General features: G+C 41.9%; 1 protein-coding gene across 1 annotated transcript; it reads left to right on the top strand.

The window, feature by feature from the left end:
* Nucleotides 1-613: 613 nt before the first annotated feature.
* Nucleotides 614-15998, top strand: col28a2a (collagen, type XXVIII, alpha 2a). Its single transcript, XM_086221202.1, has 35 exons — nt 614-755; nt 927-1501; nt 1915-1935; nt 2042-2101; nt 3193-3246; nt 4446-4490; nt 4579-4605; nt 4688-4732; nt 4849-4893; nt 5174-5227; nt 6965-7033; nt 7164-7232; nt 7362-7430; nt 9386-9454; nt 9772-9840; nt 9928-9996; nt 10362-10430; nt 10533-10604; nt 10726-10794; nt 10876-10947; nt 11162-11230; nt 11365-11433; nt 11504-11572; nt 11661-11729; nt 11814-11882; nt 12110-12178; nt 12411-12479; nt 12566-12646; nt 12897-12932; nt 13003-13039; nt 13770-14327; nt 14425-14717; nt 14819-15011; nt 15091-15282; nt 15363-15998. Exons 1-35 carry the CDS (start codon nt 614-616, stop codon nt 15365-15367), a joined length of 3642 nt encoding a protein of 1213 aa, XP_086077328.1. The 3' UTR covers nt 15368-15998.
* Nucleotides 15999-17796: the final 1798 nt, after the last annotated feature.

The raw sequence follows: 17796 nt of genomic DNA, 5'->3' as shown, positions 1-17796 counted from the left end.
TGGAGCCCTGATGTGTTCATCAGCTGTTTTTAACAGGCATTTAAAAGGTAACATCTTTTCACGTACAGGGCCAAATGTGCTGACATGCAATGTCAGTGCCTTAATTCTGAGGCATCTAAAAAGCAGTGACTCTTTATTCATGTTAGATCTGTTGCAGGTTGTATTTACAGTGATTAAAATGCCAAACACATATAAGATTGCTTCATTGTTGGAAGCATATCACAGCCTTCCCCTGCCCTGGGGGCAGAGCCAGAGTCTTGGCGGGGCTCCATTCAATCGAGTCCCTTTGGATCCTCCTTATAAAGGAGGAGTGAGTGTCTCAGGGTCTCTCATTCTCAGCTCCCCAGAATGACACTGCTGCTGCTGCTGCTGCACAATCAATGAGCTGCCTGGAAGCTCCCGGTCCTGCAACACTTTGGGTTAATTGAACACTGAGGTACTAAATCAGGCATTGCAGCCAATCAAACGAGGAGACAGTGAGTCAAAGTTTTCAGAACAACCTTTTAACCTCAAGCTATATTCTAAAATGTATTTGCATATAAAACGTTTCACTCTGATGGAGGATTTTGCTGGATATTTAACACTGACTTTGCTATTTTTCCATATAGTTGAGATGAGGATGTCCCTCTCCTTTACATCAGTGCTGGTGGTCACAACACTGACCAGTGTCTGGGCACAAGACTTGGCCGAGGACAGGAAATCTATCAAGAAATCTCGGGTGAAACCTCTGGCTGCCAATATTCATGATGGACAAGGTAAGAAAATGAATGAAGTAATGTTGGTTTTGGTGCTAGCAAGCCTTTCATCTGTAGACTATTAAAGATGTTTTTCTGCTAGTTTCAGAACAGGGAGTGAAGTCATTTAAAAGACGAATGGACTTGTTGATGTCGCATTAGAGTCTTTCACCCTCTTGTGTGTGCCTGCAGCCATCCTTGACGAGGACTGCAGCTTGGAGCTCTCCTTTCTGTTGGACAGCTCTGAGAGTGCCAAAGATAATCATGAGCAGGAGAAACAATTGGCTATGAACGTGGTTGATAGACTCCAGGGGCTACGGCTGCAGACTGGCCGCAGCTTGAGCTTGAGAGTTGCTCTGCTGCAGTACAGCAGTCATGTTATCACAGAGCAGACCTTTAGGGACTGGAGGGGCCCAGAGAACTTCAAGAACCGCATAGCTCCCATCGTCTACATTGGGCATGGTACCTACACCACCTACGCCATCACCAACATGACCAGGATTTACCTGGAGGAGTCCAGCCCCGGCAGCATCAAAGTAGCGGTGCTGCTCACAGATGGCGGCTCCCACCCAAGGAACCCTGACATTTTCTCTGCTGTTGCTGATGCCAAGAATCAGGGTATCAAATTCTTCACGTTGGGCATCACCCGGGCAGCCAATGAACCAGCGAACGTGGCCCAGCTCCGTCTACTCGCCAGCTCTCCTGCCTCACAGTTCCTCCATAATTTGCAGGACAGGGACATCGTTGAAAAGATCGTCTCTGAGACTGTGAGTATAATACCTTGTCCTTCATCAGAGAAGTAAAGTGATGTATTTGCTTTGAGTAGCTTGTATTTAGAGTTGACACATGGACAGGCTTGTTCAGGTATGTATGGAGATGGAATGATGACAAAAGCTCTGGCGGAACAAATGGAAGAATGTCTTTGACAGCTCTGGATGTGAAGTTTTTTTTAAACAGTTTTAAAAGCAAATACATGGGCCTATCCTGTGGAATTTTCCTCGACCTTCTCGGTTGTTTTTGGTCTCCTTCGGACAAAAATGTTGAAATTTCACTTTAAAGGCATTTATTGATCGCTACATTTAATAATCCTAACAAATACACAGAACAAAGCAAGGCACAAACCTGATAAGTTCAGTTAAATTACTGCAGGATATTCATTGATGTTTGCTTTTATTTTCAGACCAACCTGGCTGATGAAGGAGTGAGTATTGTTTCTGTCAGACTCCTTTATTATGTTGGATTCACATTTGGACTGTGCTGAGTTACACTCATGACAGTTTAGCAAACATGTCTCTTCTTTTTTCAAGTGCCCTCTGGCTCAGAGATGTGCTTGTGAGAAGGGAGAGAGGGGACCTAGTGGGCCTGCGGTGAGTATTAGACTTCTAACTTTTCAAAACATCTCACAACTAAACTTCCGTTGAAGGGTCACAAGTCGGTTCATCAAAAGAATGGTATTTTAGCACAAAAAAAACCTAACAGGATCCTGATATTTTAAGACTGGTAATTGTGCAGCTTTGAACAATCAGGATAATTGGTTGTTTTCCTCCCCTCACTGTAGCTTGCAGGCATTTTACACCAGCAGAGTGAGCCCCCCCACATACTAAACGCAAACCTATGGCAACAAGACAAGCAGAGGAGAGATATGGGCTGCTATTCTCAGATAAATATGTTTGTTGCTACTATTGTGTGGTCTGTTTCAGCCAGTTAATGTGGATTTTTCATGCATAAGATGTCTCCTATGGAAACCAGAGGCACCACATTCAGAGCTGTGTTGCCTATAAAGTTGGACCTTTTCCCGGCATAAATCACGCCCTTATATCCTGGTCTGTTTCACAAGGATAAAGGGACTACTGTACACAGTGTGGCTCCAGACATTAGGTACAAGTCTCATAGACACAAGCCCAGAAAGGGGACATTTTCACTCATATGCAAACTTCCGTGCTCCCCAGATAGCCAAAAGCTCAGGTAAGTAAGGTGTTGCTGACAGACAGCTGTGTGGCCATTAACCAGGTGCTTTCACCTCAGAGAGATTCCTTACATTCTTACACTCAGACGAAGAGGCTCTCATAATTGCTCTCATTAGTTTAATGGTCACAAACTAGTGATTTCTGGCGGATAGCAACTGACACACGTTGCCCAGGTGCAACTCAAGACAATGACCCTCGACCTCTGTGGACAAGACACCTCATGCCCTCCGGTGGCTTCAACTGTCATGCAACCCTCACCCATCCATAAGCTTATGAAACTCATTCAAACATCTACGCAGTGACCCACCCCCACCCCTTGTCTGCCTTGGTGTTCAAACAATGCACAGCTAGGACCAAAAAATAAATTAAATACTGCAGTTTCGCCCTGCAAAACCAAGCTATGATAACTTGTATTTTTCTGCTCATGTGTTATAACTTGGGGAACAAAAATGTCAAGTCTGAGCCAATGATTTTTTTTTTTCCTTCTCCAGGGGAAGAAAGGTCGTCCCGGAGATGATGGCATCCCAGGGCTCAAAGGGCAAAAGGTGTGTATGGACCATGACTTCCATTGCTGATGGGCTATTTAACCTATATTGGATTCTATTGTAGAATTTTGGAGGAAGCTTTCAGGCTTGGTAATTCATTATAGAGAACTTGTGAAGAATTTTGCAAAATAATGTTTTTTAGTTCAGAATAAACTGTAACTAATGAGTTCAAGAATAATTTTGAACACATGCTGTTGTAAAATGTAAAATTGCCAAGACTACATCAGAATAAAACAACTAACATCTGTGCTATTTAACACATTTTAATTTATAATGTTTTCCATTAACTCAACTGGCAATTACTCTCTGTTATAAGGACATTTCCTTGTAGTTATTATTTCTTGTGCAACACTGTAATTGATATCTGTAATCAATTGTAACTTCTCTTTTCATTTGTCTCCTTTGGAGTACCACAGGGTTTGATTTTAGGCCCCACTGCTCTGCAAATTCTTATTTTGCTTTGCAGAGGTAAAGGGGAGGGAGAGAGGAGAGAGAGGTGGGTGGGGGGCAGGGTGATAAGAGGAGAGAGAGAGGGAGGGGTAGGGGTGTATTTATTTTTTCTGATTTTGACTGTTTTAAACAGAGCATGCATGTATTATTGTCTGGCCTCATTTTTTTATTCTCCCCAAGTGCTGAAGTCACCCATTTATTATGTTTTGTTTTTGTTTTTCTGCTCTATGGACGATTTTTCATCATACCTGGTCAACAGTATCCTCACCAACTCTTCTACTGGCATTTTTGAATCCCAACTTAGTGCTCAACCTCTAGCATGACCATCTGAAACTGCCAAATTTGAAAAAATGGACTTGTCCTTTTGTGTGCTTATTTTTACATGTAACTACTCTGCACAGTCAATAGGATGTACTTATGTAATCACATTATTTGGATTTAACTGAAACATACATAATAGTTTACAACTCATTAATTAATAACTAATTGATTCAATAATCATTTATTTGACAGTTACATAATTTTATTCTCAAGTTCAGTCATTTGGTGTGCGTCTCATAATGGAACCAGCCTGCAGAACTAATGGATTTTGGTGTTTTTGTGAATGTGCACCAAATTACTCGTCTTGCATCTTGTGTTTCTCTGTCACCTATTCATACATCAGCCTGTTTATTCTGTGTCCCTTTAAAAGACATAGACTGAACTCATATTTATGTTTATAATGAGTCAGTAATTTCTTGCCATCTCAGGGGGAAGCAGGGCTAAGTGGTCTACCTGGGCGAGAAGGGGCTGAGGTAATTGCAACTACACATTGCATAACAAATATGCACGATTTCTGCTTATGCTTACTCACACATAATTTATCATTACTCTTATTTACAGGGAAAACCAGGTTACAAAGGAGAGAAGGTAAATGTACAGGAATAATGATGCTATTCAGTTACACAGGAATTAACGGTTCAAGTCTACATGTTTAATGTTTCTTACGCAGGGTGAGAGGGGTGAGTGCGGGACACCAGGAGTCAAAGGAGACAGGGTACGGTAGCACCTTGTCGTGTTGTGTTTAGTTTGATCATTATCTGGCGTTGCGCTTTCTGAGTTTCATTCATCATATTTTCTTATTCACTTCCTTCTTCGTGTGAACTGCTACAGGGCCCTGAGGGTTCGATTGGTGCGAGAGGACTTCGAGGTCAGCAGGTTAGTAAACTATATAATAAAGGCATTAGAACTTGGATTTGATTCACCAGGAAACAGACTGAGGATAAAAGGCAGCCATTTTGAATTGTTGATGAATATTAGAATGATAGTCTGCCTCCACTCCTTGTGACATTCACTTTCATATGAAAGACAATAGCAGCTGAAATCACGGAATCTGTTCTCTTGCAAAATATTTACTTTTATTTTTCTGTTCTGTTTAAAACATGTATTTTACTTGGAGGACCATTAATTGAAGGTTGCATGTTTTTTTTCTGCCCAGGGGTTACCAGGACCACATGGAGACATCGGACCAGAGGGCCCACAGGGGAAGCTGGTTAGCCCCCTTTTAAAAACTGTTAATTACCTCAACATGCACATCTGCTGTGACCTTTACTTTTGCTTTTATTATAATTTTACAGAGGAAGTAGGAGTTTTACCACCCCAGTCTTTGGAAAGCTGTGCAGGGACCTGTTTGTCCAGTAGACCCCCATAGGAACGTTCGGAAAAGAGCCAAATTCATCCCCATCATTATCGTAATTTGCTCGTAGAGGGATGAACCGTCAGCAAAAAAAATCGTACTCAAGGTTCCTTCAATGGCCGCCTGTTTCTCAATGCAGAGAAGGAAGTGCCTACAGCAGGATCTGTAGCTAATAACACACATGGAAATTCAGTGTATGACTACTGTCTCACCATGTGAGGACATGTAGGGCATCATTTGCAAAGACAAACAGAACTCATGGTGGTCTTCATGGTGGTAAAGTTTGGTTTTTTGCTTTTTTGAAAAAAGCAAACATTAGACAAGCATTTTTCATTGATGTATTTACTTTATTTAATAATATGTCAGATTTCAGAATGTTCAATCTCCAACTCTACAGTCCTCTCAATCAAGTGACAATGACGAACGATAACTCTTGTGGAGGGTGGAATGTATAATATTTCCTTTTAAAAATGTTTTAAAAAAAACAACAACTATTTTGTTGCGTAGGTATCCAACCATTTTCAAACCCAGAAAAATCCCATATTTGATTCAAGGTACCAGTAAGTTTACACTTTATGTAAATGGAATCATTTCCCATTTAACACCCTGCACAGCATTTCTTTCTGCTTCTTTTAGCAGAATGAATCATTTTCGTTTCCTTTTGGATATCAAGAATCATTGGCAGTCTTGCTCAAGACAACTCCCTCGATCTTATACAACTTAATAACTTCATCAAGTTTTTATGTATGTTTTCACAGAGATTCCCTCCAGTAGAAATGAAATAGTGTTAGTTTAAAAACGCATAGCTTTTTAAAACAACCTAGCTACCCACTTTAAACCAGTAGAGGGCAGCATAGTACCAGAATGCTTTGGTTATCAAACTTTCATACCGTCACCTTTTTAAATAATTGCCTGTCATTTTTTGACAATTCTTCTTGCCTGAATCAACTCTTTATGATGCTTTGTCTCTAGTTGTTTGCGTCTTCTGAAAAACTTGGAAAAATGACTCATTATTTTAAGAGGGTGACGTGGTAGAGCCTTTAAATAATTTGGCTAAATCCAGCATAATATTACATAGAAACTATTCAAATCTCTTGAACACACTAAGCATATTTAATCACTTGGGTTGTATCCACATCCAATCTCAGAGAATCATGTAAATCAAGTCATGAATATTTATGTCATGTATTTGATGTTTTTAGGCCTTTGTTGGTTAGAGACACTGTTGTTTTAAGGGTTTTGGAGCTGTGACTCATTTTTCAAAGTTTAGCTCATACTTGTCCAGACTTGCAAGAAGATATCAAATAACTCGCCCACTACCCCAATCAAAGAACGTAAACAGCCAAAAGGAATTGCAGCATTCACTTCTGCTTCAAAGGATCATCTTGTCTGCATGTGTGCACATCTTTGTGTGTATAAATCTGTGCAAATCTGATTTAGATCTGAGGAAACAAGTTGTTTTGCAAAATATAAAGAGGAAGGATCCATGTGTTAAAATCAGGAGGTTAAGCAAAAGGCACTGCTGCTATTTGGGAACATTATTTAAGCTCTAATGTAAACAGGTGTCAACTGTTGTCATGTTGGTGATGACAGGGTGAACGTGGACCACCCGGCCCTCCTGGAATCCAAGGGGAAACTGGTATAGGAATTGCTGGACCAAAAGTAAGCAATCTTAGTAATAGTTTTAGTTTAGTAGTAATGTAATTTTTGTAACGTTTGAATTTGGCTATGATCGCGATTTTTATTCAAGATTCTCTCTCTTTTTTTAAAATGAATTTATATAAATCTGCAGGGTGACATGGGATTCCAGGGCCGTCCTGGTCCTCCTGGTCCTCCAGGAGTGGGTGAACCTGGTCTACCAGTAAGTAATGGAGAACTTTATTTGACTGTTAGTTTTCGATAGTAAATGGTAAAATTGCGAACTGATCAGGATACCTGCATGTACATGTATACGCTACTTTGGTAACACCTAATCCTGTTTCATTTCAAGGGACCTCAAGGACCACAAGGTGTTCAAGGAGAAAAAGGACCCAATGGTGAGGGGTTTCCTGGACCAAAGGTATTATTTTGAATCCACCATCATTCATTGCCATTACAAGGTTAGCCTCTGTTTTCTTTTGGCTTGACCACTAATTCCCAACGTGGAAATCCCAGCACCCACTGGGAGCCACAAAAGATTCACAAGAGAGGCGGTGAGCCCTCTACATTTGAAGAGTTGTGCAAAATATCTCAGTATTTACTTTGTGTCAAAATTAACTCGTATCATATGTTTTTCTCACCTGGATCCTGTGCTCCTGCTCCTTCTTTCCCTCTGAAAGTCATGAAATCATTAAGTACGAGCCAATCAGAGGCAAATTAGGGATGTGAGAAGGGGATTGGAAAAAACAAGGCCCTTCAGCACCCAACATGTCACCTAATGTGCACAAATATGGATAAAAGGAAAAGGAAACATCTTGCACCACAACCAGTCGAGCAGCATACACTATCTGGGGATATAGTACAACAGCTGATTACCATCCATCCATCCATTGTCTCCCCCTTATCCTGTTAAGGGTCGTGGGGGGGCTGGAGCCTATCCCAGCAGGGAGAGGTGGGGTCCACCCTGGACGGGTCAACAGTCCATCACAGGGCCATCACATAGAGACAGACAACCATTCACACTCACAGTCACACCTACGGTCAATTTAGAGTATCAATCAGCCTCATCCCCTCTTGATGTCTTTGGACTGTGGGAGGAAGCTGGAGTACCAGAGAGAACCCGCACAGGAACAGGGAGAACATGCAGACTCACACAGACAGATCCCCTACCTGAGCTGGGGCTCAAACCTGGAACCTCCTTGTTGTGAGGCGACAGTGCTGACCACTGCACCACCGTGCCGCCCCCTGAATACCATCCTGATTCTTAAAACCATCTGCCTCACAGTTTCCATCGTTACAGTGTTAGCTTTGCCATTGGTGATGCTGGCACCATCTGTGGAGGTAGAGTGAGTAAAAGAAACAGCAAGTTTATAATGTAAGGTACAGGACAAAAAAAATGGTTTGGGAACCACTGCCCTATCTCAAGCTTCCACTGTCGTCCCATACAGATGACATGACTCAGTTGCAACAATAACAGTTGTGTATAGCAATTGGTAATATAGAATTAAAAATTCAGATGTTGAGAAATAACATCATTGGGACATCTAGAGCTGTAAACGTCAATGTTGTGAAAAATACATTAACATTAAGCTGCACCTTCTTTACCAGCGCTGAAGTTGAATCTTTCCATTTAATTGTCAGTGAGATATTATTGAGCTCATGGCCTAAATCTGTCAACTCACTGACTCACAACTCAGGCGTTCACTCAAGCATTATGATACTGCATTAAGCTTGTTGGAAACTGCATTTGTCTTTCCATGCTGCAAGCAACAGCACTATTGTTCTTTATAAAAGTTGGGGGTGTAGAGTGTAAAACTTTATTGACAGCTATATGTCTCAGTGCAAGAGCAGCATAGAGACAAATCTTACCTCTGGTAAATAAGAGGAATCTCCTCCCACTGTTGCTGTTCAAGACAAAACTTGTTGGTAAATTTGACAGTGGGCGGAGCATATTTGTGTATATGTCAGGGATTCTGTACACTTTTATTTGTTAAAGGAAAAAAAAACCACTGGAAATGTCCTCAAGCGACTACACATCTGTTTGACCCGCGCCATTCTTCCTGGCTGTTATTGGTTTTACTCTTCGAGTGCTTTAGTCAGAGGTGATCATACTCTTGAATTTGAAGAGGCTGCTCCCTCTAGCACCTGTTTTATGTTTATATTTCTCACAGATCCTTGAGTGGCGTAAAAGGCACACTCCAGTGGAGTCATGCAGTCAAGAGATGCCGTGGAAAAAAAAAAAATTTCCATTCCTAAAACATAGGATCATTTTGTATCAATCACTGGAGAGTAACAGGAGCCAACATGCTCCTCTTCACTGAGAACAATGCTGAGTTGGCAAGGACCCAATAGCAAGTGTCTGATTCTTCACCACAGGGGGATCGAGGGCTACCTGGACCGAGGGGGCCAAGAGGACAACAGGGTGCAGGAATCAAGGGTGAACGGGTGGGTTCTATATGTGTCATCTATATAATTCACTCCAACATGTCTGCACAACAAAGGCTGTAATAAAAACCACAAGTGAGCCAAAATGCATGGCCTGTAGAAGGTTCTTCTTCCTAATTGCAGCATTTAAAGCTAATCATAATCATATATTTAATCATCTTCAACCGGAATTGTTTTGAGTACATAATATAGCTGTGGAACATTTCCATAGGTCCTTCAGGAGTCCGTTCCAGAGCATCTGGTGTCACTAGAATATCATCAGTACAATGAAATGCTCTCATGCACAAATTTGTTTGACTGTTGTGTTTTACTTCCAGGGCGAAGTAGGTCCCTCAGGTCCTCCAGGCCTAACTGGACTGACAGGAGTGGGCCTACAAGGAGAGAAGGTCAACAGAATGGCTTCATTTGTAACACATGCACATACATTCATGAGACATTCTTCACTGATTGCCAAATAAACTGTTGCTATGCAGGGGGTTGAGGGTCCCAGAGGTCCACCAGGGGTTCGAGGGCTTCCAGGAGAAGGTTTACCCGGACCAAAGGTGTGTTAAAGCACTTCCAGTTTGAGATGCTAGACCATGTGATTGATCAAGATTGCTCCGTCGCAGAGGAGTCACAAGGTAGTTCAATAACCAAAGGAAAAAGTAGTAGTCCACACACCCAGTATGGTGAAATTCCCCCCAAAAATGAATGCAGTTCCGACCCTCTTTTCCAGAAGAGGTTGTTTGATTGCGATGAAGAGCGTTGCTATCTATCCTTAGATAAGTAGTTCTAAAAACTAGGACATGTCAGTTCTGGATCTGATTCCAAGTAATTCTTGGATTACAATCACACTTTTGGGAGCTACTGCATGGAATCACTGTATCATATTTGTTGGATCCTGTCTCCATGCTGTTTCTTTTTCAAGGGAGACCAAGGTTTACCAGGAGAGCAGGGATCCCCAGGAGAGACAGGTGTTGGCGAGCCTGGTCCAAAGGTGACACAACTCCTAAACCTTTTTTTTTTTTTACTTATACGAGATATATTATAGCTCACATGTCCAGAATCTTTAGAAAATAGTGCTATTCTTTTGGTGTAGGGAGAGCCTGGAGCTGCTGGTTTAGGTGGTCTTCCAGGCCTTCCAGGAGAAGATGGTGCTCCAGGACAAAAGGTATGTTAATGTCCCAGCAGCATCTGACCTCTGACTGTTCTACTGACTGTATGAAGAAATATTCTCTGTTACATCTATGCGTTGATCATATTTTTATGCCTCGCTTACTGGTCTTTCTTAGGGTGAGCCTGGGCTACCTGGTTCAAGAGGCCCTGAGGGACCACAAGGCATTGGCGTTCAAGGGGAGAAGGTGTGCTACAGATCGGTGTCTTTGTGAAGTTTGCATTTGATTTCACAAATCTCATCAATAACATGCGCTGTTCCCTCCCAGGGTGACCAAGGTTTACGGGGCATTCGCGGGTTGCATGGACCTCCAGGGGCTCCTGGGCCGTCTGGACCAAAGGTATAGATAATACACTCAAGTATTTTCTTGTGGTTTGATATACTTGGATAGTACAAAGAACAAAGCTGATGTCTTTTATGCCAAATTAACCTGACAGTGAATACCGTGAATCACTTGCTTAATCGAGGCTCCAGGGTGTTGGCACCACAATTATTAAAAAAAAAAAAAAAAACAGCAAAAATTGGATTGTGTCTTGTCAACTTCTCCTCTCCAGGGTGAACGAGGGATACCAGGCCAGCAGGGCGTGCCGGGGCAGCCAGGACGATCCATTTCAGGCCCAAAGGTAAATAACAAAAACTTCACATTGTGTTATAACACCCATCCTGGCAGGAGAACCATGAGCACGGATGCTTCCAGATGCAGTCGCACACAGTGAAATACATCACATTGTTGTTATTTATCATTGTCATTGTTTAGGGGGATTCAGGTCCTGCTGGTCCCCCTGGACCTGTTGGTGAAACAGGCCTTGGGCTTCCTGGTCCAAAGGTAAAAGCTCATTTGCCATAGAGACCCAGCATCATGTTGTAGGTGTCCTCACTCCCATTTGTTTCACCAGGGTGATCGAGGTCATTCCGGTCCACCGGGTCCTATTGGTCCAAAAGGCGAAGGCAGCCCTGGCCCTGTGGTTTGTGATCAGCCAATCTTAAAACTTTGAAACCAGGAAATCGTGTGTAAGTTGATATTTTCTGAAATAGTTTGTGCTGATTTTCCAGGGTTCTCCAGGCCTGCCAGGCTTACCAGGCGAGCAGGGTCCAGAAGGAATTGGATTTTCTGGTCCCAAGGTTTGCCTATTTATGTTTTTTTTCACTTGTCCAGGATTTATTTCCATGTGTGTAACAGAAACTCCAATTTCATGTCTCTTCCAGGGTGACATTGGCTTTAGAGGACTCCCAGGTCTGCCTGGCCCACCAGGAGAGGGCATACAAGGACTACCAGTAAGACATTGATCGTTCTGTTTGATCTAAATTTTCCAGATGTCATTTCATGAATTTCAAGATTTGCACATGTGCTCCCCTGCATCATGTGGACACAAGTTTCTCACATGTGATTACGGTACATGTTTTCGCATGAAAAGTAAGCTGCTGGCAACATGTGTAGTTAGAGGCGCATATTGTTCATTGAGAAACTAGCAGCCTGTTAATTTTTAACAATGTGTTTGAAGGGTAACATAGGAAGACCAGGGCCACCTGGTCCAAATGGACCTCCAGGAGAGGGAATTCAAGGTCCAAAGGTCGGTGTTACCATTTTCCCTCCTGATCTGTTACATGTTTGAACTTTTTTAAAGTTGGTGTTAACATTGTCTCACACCCTGTTTTCAGTAGAACCAGAACGATCTTAACTGATCAGATGAGTGATGCGCAATGTGAAACTGTCACAAAATCATCTGCAAAGAGAATAATAATTTATGATCTTACAAAACTGAAGAACTCTCTTGATCCAAGCCAGTCCTGCTCTCATTTCAGGGGGAGCCCGGATCCCAAGGTATGACTGGACCTAGAGGGCCTGCTGGAGATGGATTTCCCGGAGCTAAGGTGAGAGTTCAAATGTGTCATTTAACCATTTTATGAATATCTGCTTGAGTGGCCTCTAATGACGAATTACTCTCCCATTGTCACAGGGTGATCGTGGATTACAGGGTGAGAGAGGAATTAAGGGCGCAAAGGGAGATTTGGGAGATCCTGGAATCCCTGGTGACCCAGTACGTAAAACAGAATGAAACTCTCCAATAGCTTAGAGCTCAGGATGTTTCACCGCTCAGTATTCATTTTTGTATAAGTTCATCTGTACAAATCCCTGCAAATGTGTGCAAAGCTGCTCTTCATCTTATAATTAGAACAGTGAGTTTTTGGGAATGTACAGGAGTTAACATAAATGAAAGCAGAGAGATCTTGGATATCTGTTATCGCAATCATGGTGTAAACTGATGATGTAACTTCTATCAAATCCAGGGAAGATCAGGAGCAAAAGGAGATCCAGGCCTCACAGTGAGTTCAGTACTTCACAAAATGTTTGGCTTCAAGTAATTTTGGCACTAACCTAGATTTACTTTTTCAGAGAGAGGACATTATTAAACTGATAAAAGAAATCTGTGGTAAGTTTGTGACTGGAACCATATGGCAGTGTATCATGCTCAATAGATTTCACAGCGAAATGGTTGAGGGTTTATTGTCAGGTGTTGGTTTTGTCTAGATTCTTGGAGAGGCTTTTTAAAATTTTGTATGTCTATAAAGCTTTAAAGGTAATAAATGGCAATGGCAGTGTATTGCGATTATTTTTTAGATCGCCCAAGGCTGAAACCCTCCAATCAAACCAACTCCTAACTCAGAACAGGCCAAGAATAAGCATAATTTTACAAAAACAGCCAAAACTCTGTGAAGCAGTTCAGGAATTTTTGTCTTTTAGTTTACATTACAGCTTGATTCGCTCAGTTTTTAGCAAGTCCATGATAGTGAGAAAAGCCACGATAGAACCATGTATCAATGGTGTTAAAAAGGAGCAGTTTCTGTTGTTAATGGTTGCACTAAAGATACATTTTGGACTTTCTAAACCAGGTTGGTTTTCACCCCCTCAGAAAGTAGCCTGACTCCGTATCACAGGTTGAGGTTGAAAGCAGTATTATGAGATTCGTTGTACGAGGGCTAGCTGGTTAGCATGCTGAGTTCATTAGGTAGACAACTCACTGATTTAAATGTATGCCATGGAAACTGTTTTTTCACATTCTGTTGATAGTTGTAGTCATTTTGATGAATGCATACAAAAGCTCAGTTAAACTAATTAGTTTTCCGCCACACATGAAAGTAACTGTGTTTTATTATTGCCAGGATGCGGGATCAAATGCAAAGAAAGGCCAATGGAGCTTGTGTTCGTCATTGACAGCTCAGAGAGTGTCGGCCCAGAGAACTTTGAAATCATCAAAGACTTCGTCACAAGATTGGTGGACCGAACCACAGTGGGACGCAATGCAACAAGAATTGGACTGGTTCTCTACAGCCTGGATGTCCATTTGGAGTTCAACTTGGCTCGCTACATGAGCAAACAGGATGTGAAGCAGGCAATCAGAAAGATGCTCTACATGGGTGAGGGCACCTACACCGGCACCGCCATCAGAAAAGCCACCCAGGAGGCTTTCTTCAGCGCCCGGCCTGGTGTCAGAAAAGTAGCTATTGTCATCACTGACGGTCAGACTGACAAACGAGAGCCTGTCAAACTTGATATAGCTGTGAGAGAAGCTCATGCTGCAAACATCGAGATGTACGCTCTGGGGATCGTCAATTCCTCCGATCCCACGCAGGCCGAGTTCCTGCGAGAACTCAACCTCATTGCCTCTGACCCTGACAGTGAACACATGTACCTTATTGATGACTTCAACACTCTACCAGGTGATTCAAAAGATGTGAATACAACTGAACATATGTGACTATAGTGGCTTTTTGCTGAGTGGTTCTGAGTAAATATTTCATGTCTTTCTATTTTTAGCACTTGAGTCAAAGCTGGTCAGCCAGTTCTGTGAAGATGAAAATGGCGCCCTCATCTACAATCGCATCACAAATGGACCCTGGAATGGAAACAATGGCCATGGGATTGGTGTTAATGGAAACAACGGACACAGAGAGAATGGATATAATGTCTATGGTAATAATGCTTATGGAAACAATGGAAATGGAATAAATGGTTACCAAGAGGAGATCCAGAATCCAAGACGTACCATTAACCGAGCCCGTGGAGACACTTTCACACTGCCCATCAGTGCTGATCCGCTGCCTGTTCAGGTATTTAATGAAACTCACCCTGGATTGTTAATCTTTGTGTGTAAATTTAGTTCTGATTGTACAGAATCAAACTGAGTGATACATTTTTCTCCCCATTCAAGGTGGTGGAAGATGATGATGGGGAAGATTTAGACTTGAGGGCCCGCGTGCGAGGCATCGGCAATGTGGCAGTCGTCAACAAAACAGCACCTTTACTACCTGTGAGAGGAAGCTCCAATGAGTCTTCAGCCTCATCCTCATCCACACTGGGTTCAGTTTCATCCTTAGCATCTAATCAGCTGCAGCCAGCTGAAGGTGAGTGATGTGCACCTGCTGCTCAAGTGTATTAATATGCTTTTGTAAAACCGTATCTCACAGCCCATTACTCCTCTAGAGACGCCTCCTATCAATCCTCGCTGTAGCCTGGTCTTGGACCAAGGCACCTGCAGAGACTATATCATCCGCTGGTACTATGACAAGCAGGCCAACGCCTGTGCACAGTTCTGGTATGGAGGCTGTGGTGGAAATGACAACCGTTTTGAAACAGAAGATGAATGCAAAGACTCATGTGTTCTATTCAGGACAGGTAGGAGCTGAACAGCAAATGTGCACATTTCTATTTTCATTCTTCTGTACTGATACGTCATCCTCTGCTCTTCCTCTCAGGATAAAAGAAGCAGTGGGGACTTTTCTACTGAACATTCATTTCTGTTTTAAAATGATGCAGTCTGTCATTCATGTTCACAAAATGTCATGCACTTTTCTTCTCAAACATAAATCTTTCAACAATAGCAAAGTTTTAAAATCCTAAAACAAGTCCTCAAAAACAACAACATTATTTCTATTGCCATGTCCACCCACTAAATGGCTGGTTTCCTCTAAACTCTGACTCTGTTGCCTCCAAGAAACCGTATTAAATACTTAAAGATGACTGCAATCGGGGTTTGCTTATCCCGGGTTTAATTTGCTAACCTCAGAGAATTTCTTGCAAATAAAATTGAACTTTTAGATCTTTTACATCTCTGAGCCATGACCTCTACTAACATGTCTAGCAAGACAACAGTGTGATGTTTGTTTACCTTTTGTTCATTTGATATGATGAACAACAAGCTCTGAGTATTTTTGTGTTTGTGCTGTTTTATTACTATGTCTGCAGTCGGGTTATAACTGGCTGCTGCAACAGAGAAGCTGCCTCTGTGAGAGTAACGTAAGCAGAGGTCGACTGAAAATATTATCTGGGATGATCATTTTCTCCCAACGCAGGTTTTTAAAATCCATCCAGTAAAGGAGTTCCTTCTCGGGCTGTGCGTGAATATCTGAAAACATGATATGATTTGTATGTTTGTAATAATAAAAGATAAAAGAATGCTGGTTGTAAGTTGTTTTATTTGAGCCACTGTTGTGTTTAGGAAGTCTTTCTGTGGACAATGGGGATCGTCTGCACTCGGCTTCACTTACTTATATTCACAGTGGCTCATCCAGCAAATTAATACAGGGCCTTACGTGTTTGTATGTCTAATATTGATATCAGGATTGGCGTCTGTCTTCCCTCCAGGGCTGGGGGATGTGTTAAAATTGTCTCATCGGCCATTAGCAGCCCCATTGTAGATATTTTCACAAAGGTGCACAGTAAGCACCAGCAAATACGCTAACATTGGCAAATCAAAAGTGTCAGAAAGAAACTGTCTAAGTGAGGAGTATGATCTGAGCTACCGCTTCCTTTTTCATTCTTTCCTTCTGTTCATGCAAAACAGCTATGAACAGAAGCCATGAGATTCAATAGAAAAAAGAAATACATCACAGTGCCGAAGTTCAGTCACGGCTGCAGCAGATTTTCTTATTCAATTGCACTTCAGCAAGAAAGGAACTTAGCACACGTAGCCACCAGATGTAACTTGAAGTGGAACCACATCATTTAGAAATATTGCATTAAAAAAAAAAATCAACCAAAAGCTGGAAGGAAAAATGTTTCTGCTGTCGGTTGATGAACTAATAACAGCTTCCTAAAGTTTTTTTCCCCGCTGACTTGGTTTGGGACAAGTTTATTCATGTGATGCAGATGGAAGCTGATGATTGATCGTTTTAACGAAGTTCCCTTGATTCGTTCACTTTATGCAGAAATTGAAGACAACTGCTGCTGGATTTATAAACTGCAGTTGATACCCTCTGAACGAGTCTCTTGAAATAAAAATGCTGGGCTTTATTTACTGGAGTGTTACGTCAAATCTACGTCTCTTTCTTGCCCAAGAGCGCCTACAACCAATGCCATGACAGCAGGTGTTCTCTTCATCACAGGCTGTACCAGCAACACGGATAGAAAACAAGTTAAATATCTACCAGCAGGTTAGCAAGCTTAGCTGACGCGACTGCTCCTGTGTCTTAATCATCACCATAACAGACAGCAAGCAAGGGGAGACAACAGTGAAAAGTTTCATAAAATATGTACAAAAAATGTTCAAACCTTTGAGATGTTTCTGTTACACTTTGTTTTGAGATATTTTGCAGGTTTTAGTCACCTTTAAAGAATCAGTATTGCAATATTTTGACATACCTTTCTGTTGGCTTAACATTATTATTACTTTAAAACAAAATGGAGATTGTGTAACTGTGGAGCAAACATTGACTACCATCAGGTGTCACGGAGAAACTTCTGCTTCTGTGGAAGCAGCGGATGCTCTTAAACACAGACATCCTTACGTACACATAAAAGATAAACACAAACAGGCCTAATTGTTGAACAGATAGCTTCAGTCAGGTCTTCTGGCAGGCTGGTAGTATCTGATTTAAAACCAAAATAAAATAGAACCAAACACAACTCAAATCCAGCCAATTTCCAGCAGCCAGGAGTCGCCCACGGTCAACACTGCCACTCCTTCAGTTGCAGGTTGTCACCATAAGATGGCGCTTCCATTCAGACGGTTACCTGCTGCAGTTTTTTCAGGATGAAGCCATAATTACTGTTCAAGACGTAATACACAAATGTTGTTCTGAAATGAATAATTGGGAAAATGGGAGTGCGGTGGTTTTAATCGTCCTTTTCTAAATTTTGTTTGCGTATGACCGTCTGTTTTTGCACTGTTGTCTTGACGCTGCTCTCCTC

The sequence above is a fragment of the Aulostomus chinensis genome, chromosome 12 (assembly GCF_037954235.1).
Source record: "Aulostomus chinensis isolate RoL2024-O1b breed Wild chromosome 12, RoL_Achi_v1.0, whole genome shotgun sequence".
Lineage (NCBI taxonomy): Eukaryota > Metazoa > Chordata > Actinopteri > Syngnathiformes > Aulostomidae > Aulostomus > Aulostomus chinensis.
The sequence above is the reverse complement of the archived record's forward strand: the minus strand, read 5'-3'. Positions and strand labels throughout refer to the sequence as shown.

Coding starts and splice junctions, on each gene's coding strand:
- col28a2a (XM_086221202.1), top strand. CDS start 614: ATGAGGATGTCCCTCTCCTTTACATCAGTGCTGGTGGTCACAACACTG. Junction 756..926: donor CAATATTCATGATGGACAAG/GTAAGAAAATGA, acceptor GTGTGCCTGCAG/CCATCCTTGACGAGGACTGC. Junction 12,647..12,896: donor CTGGAATCCCTGGTGACCCA/GTACGTAAAACA, acceptor TATCAAATCCAG/GGAAGATCAGGAGCAAAAGG.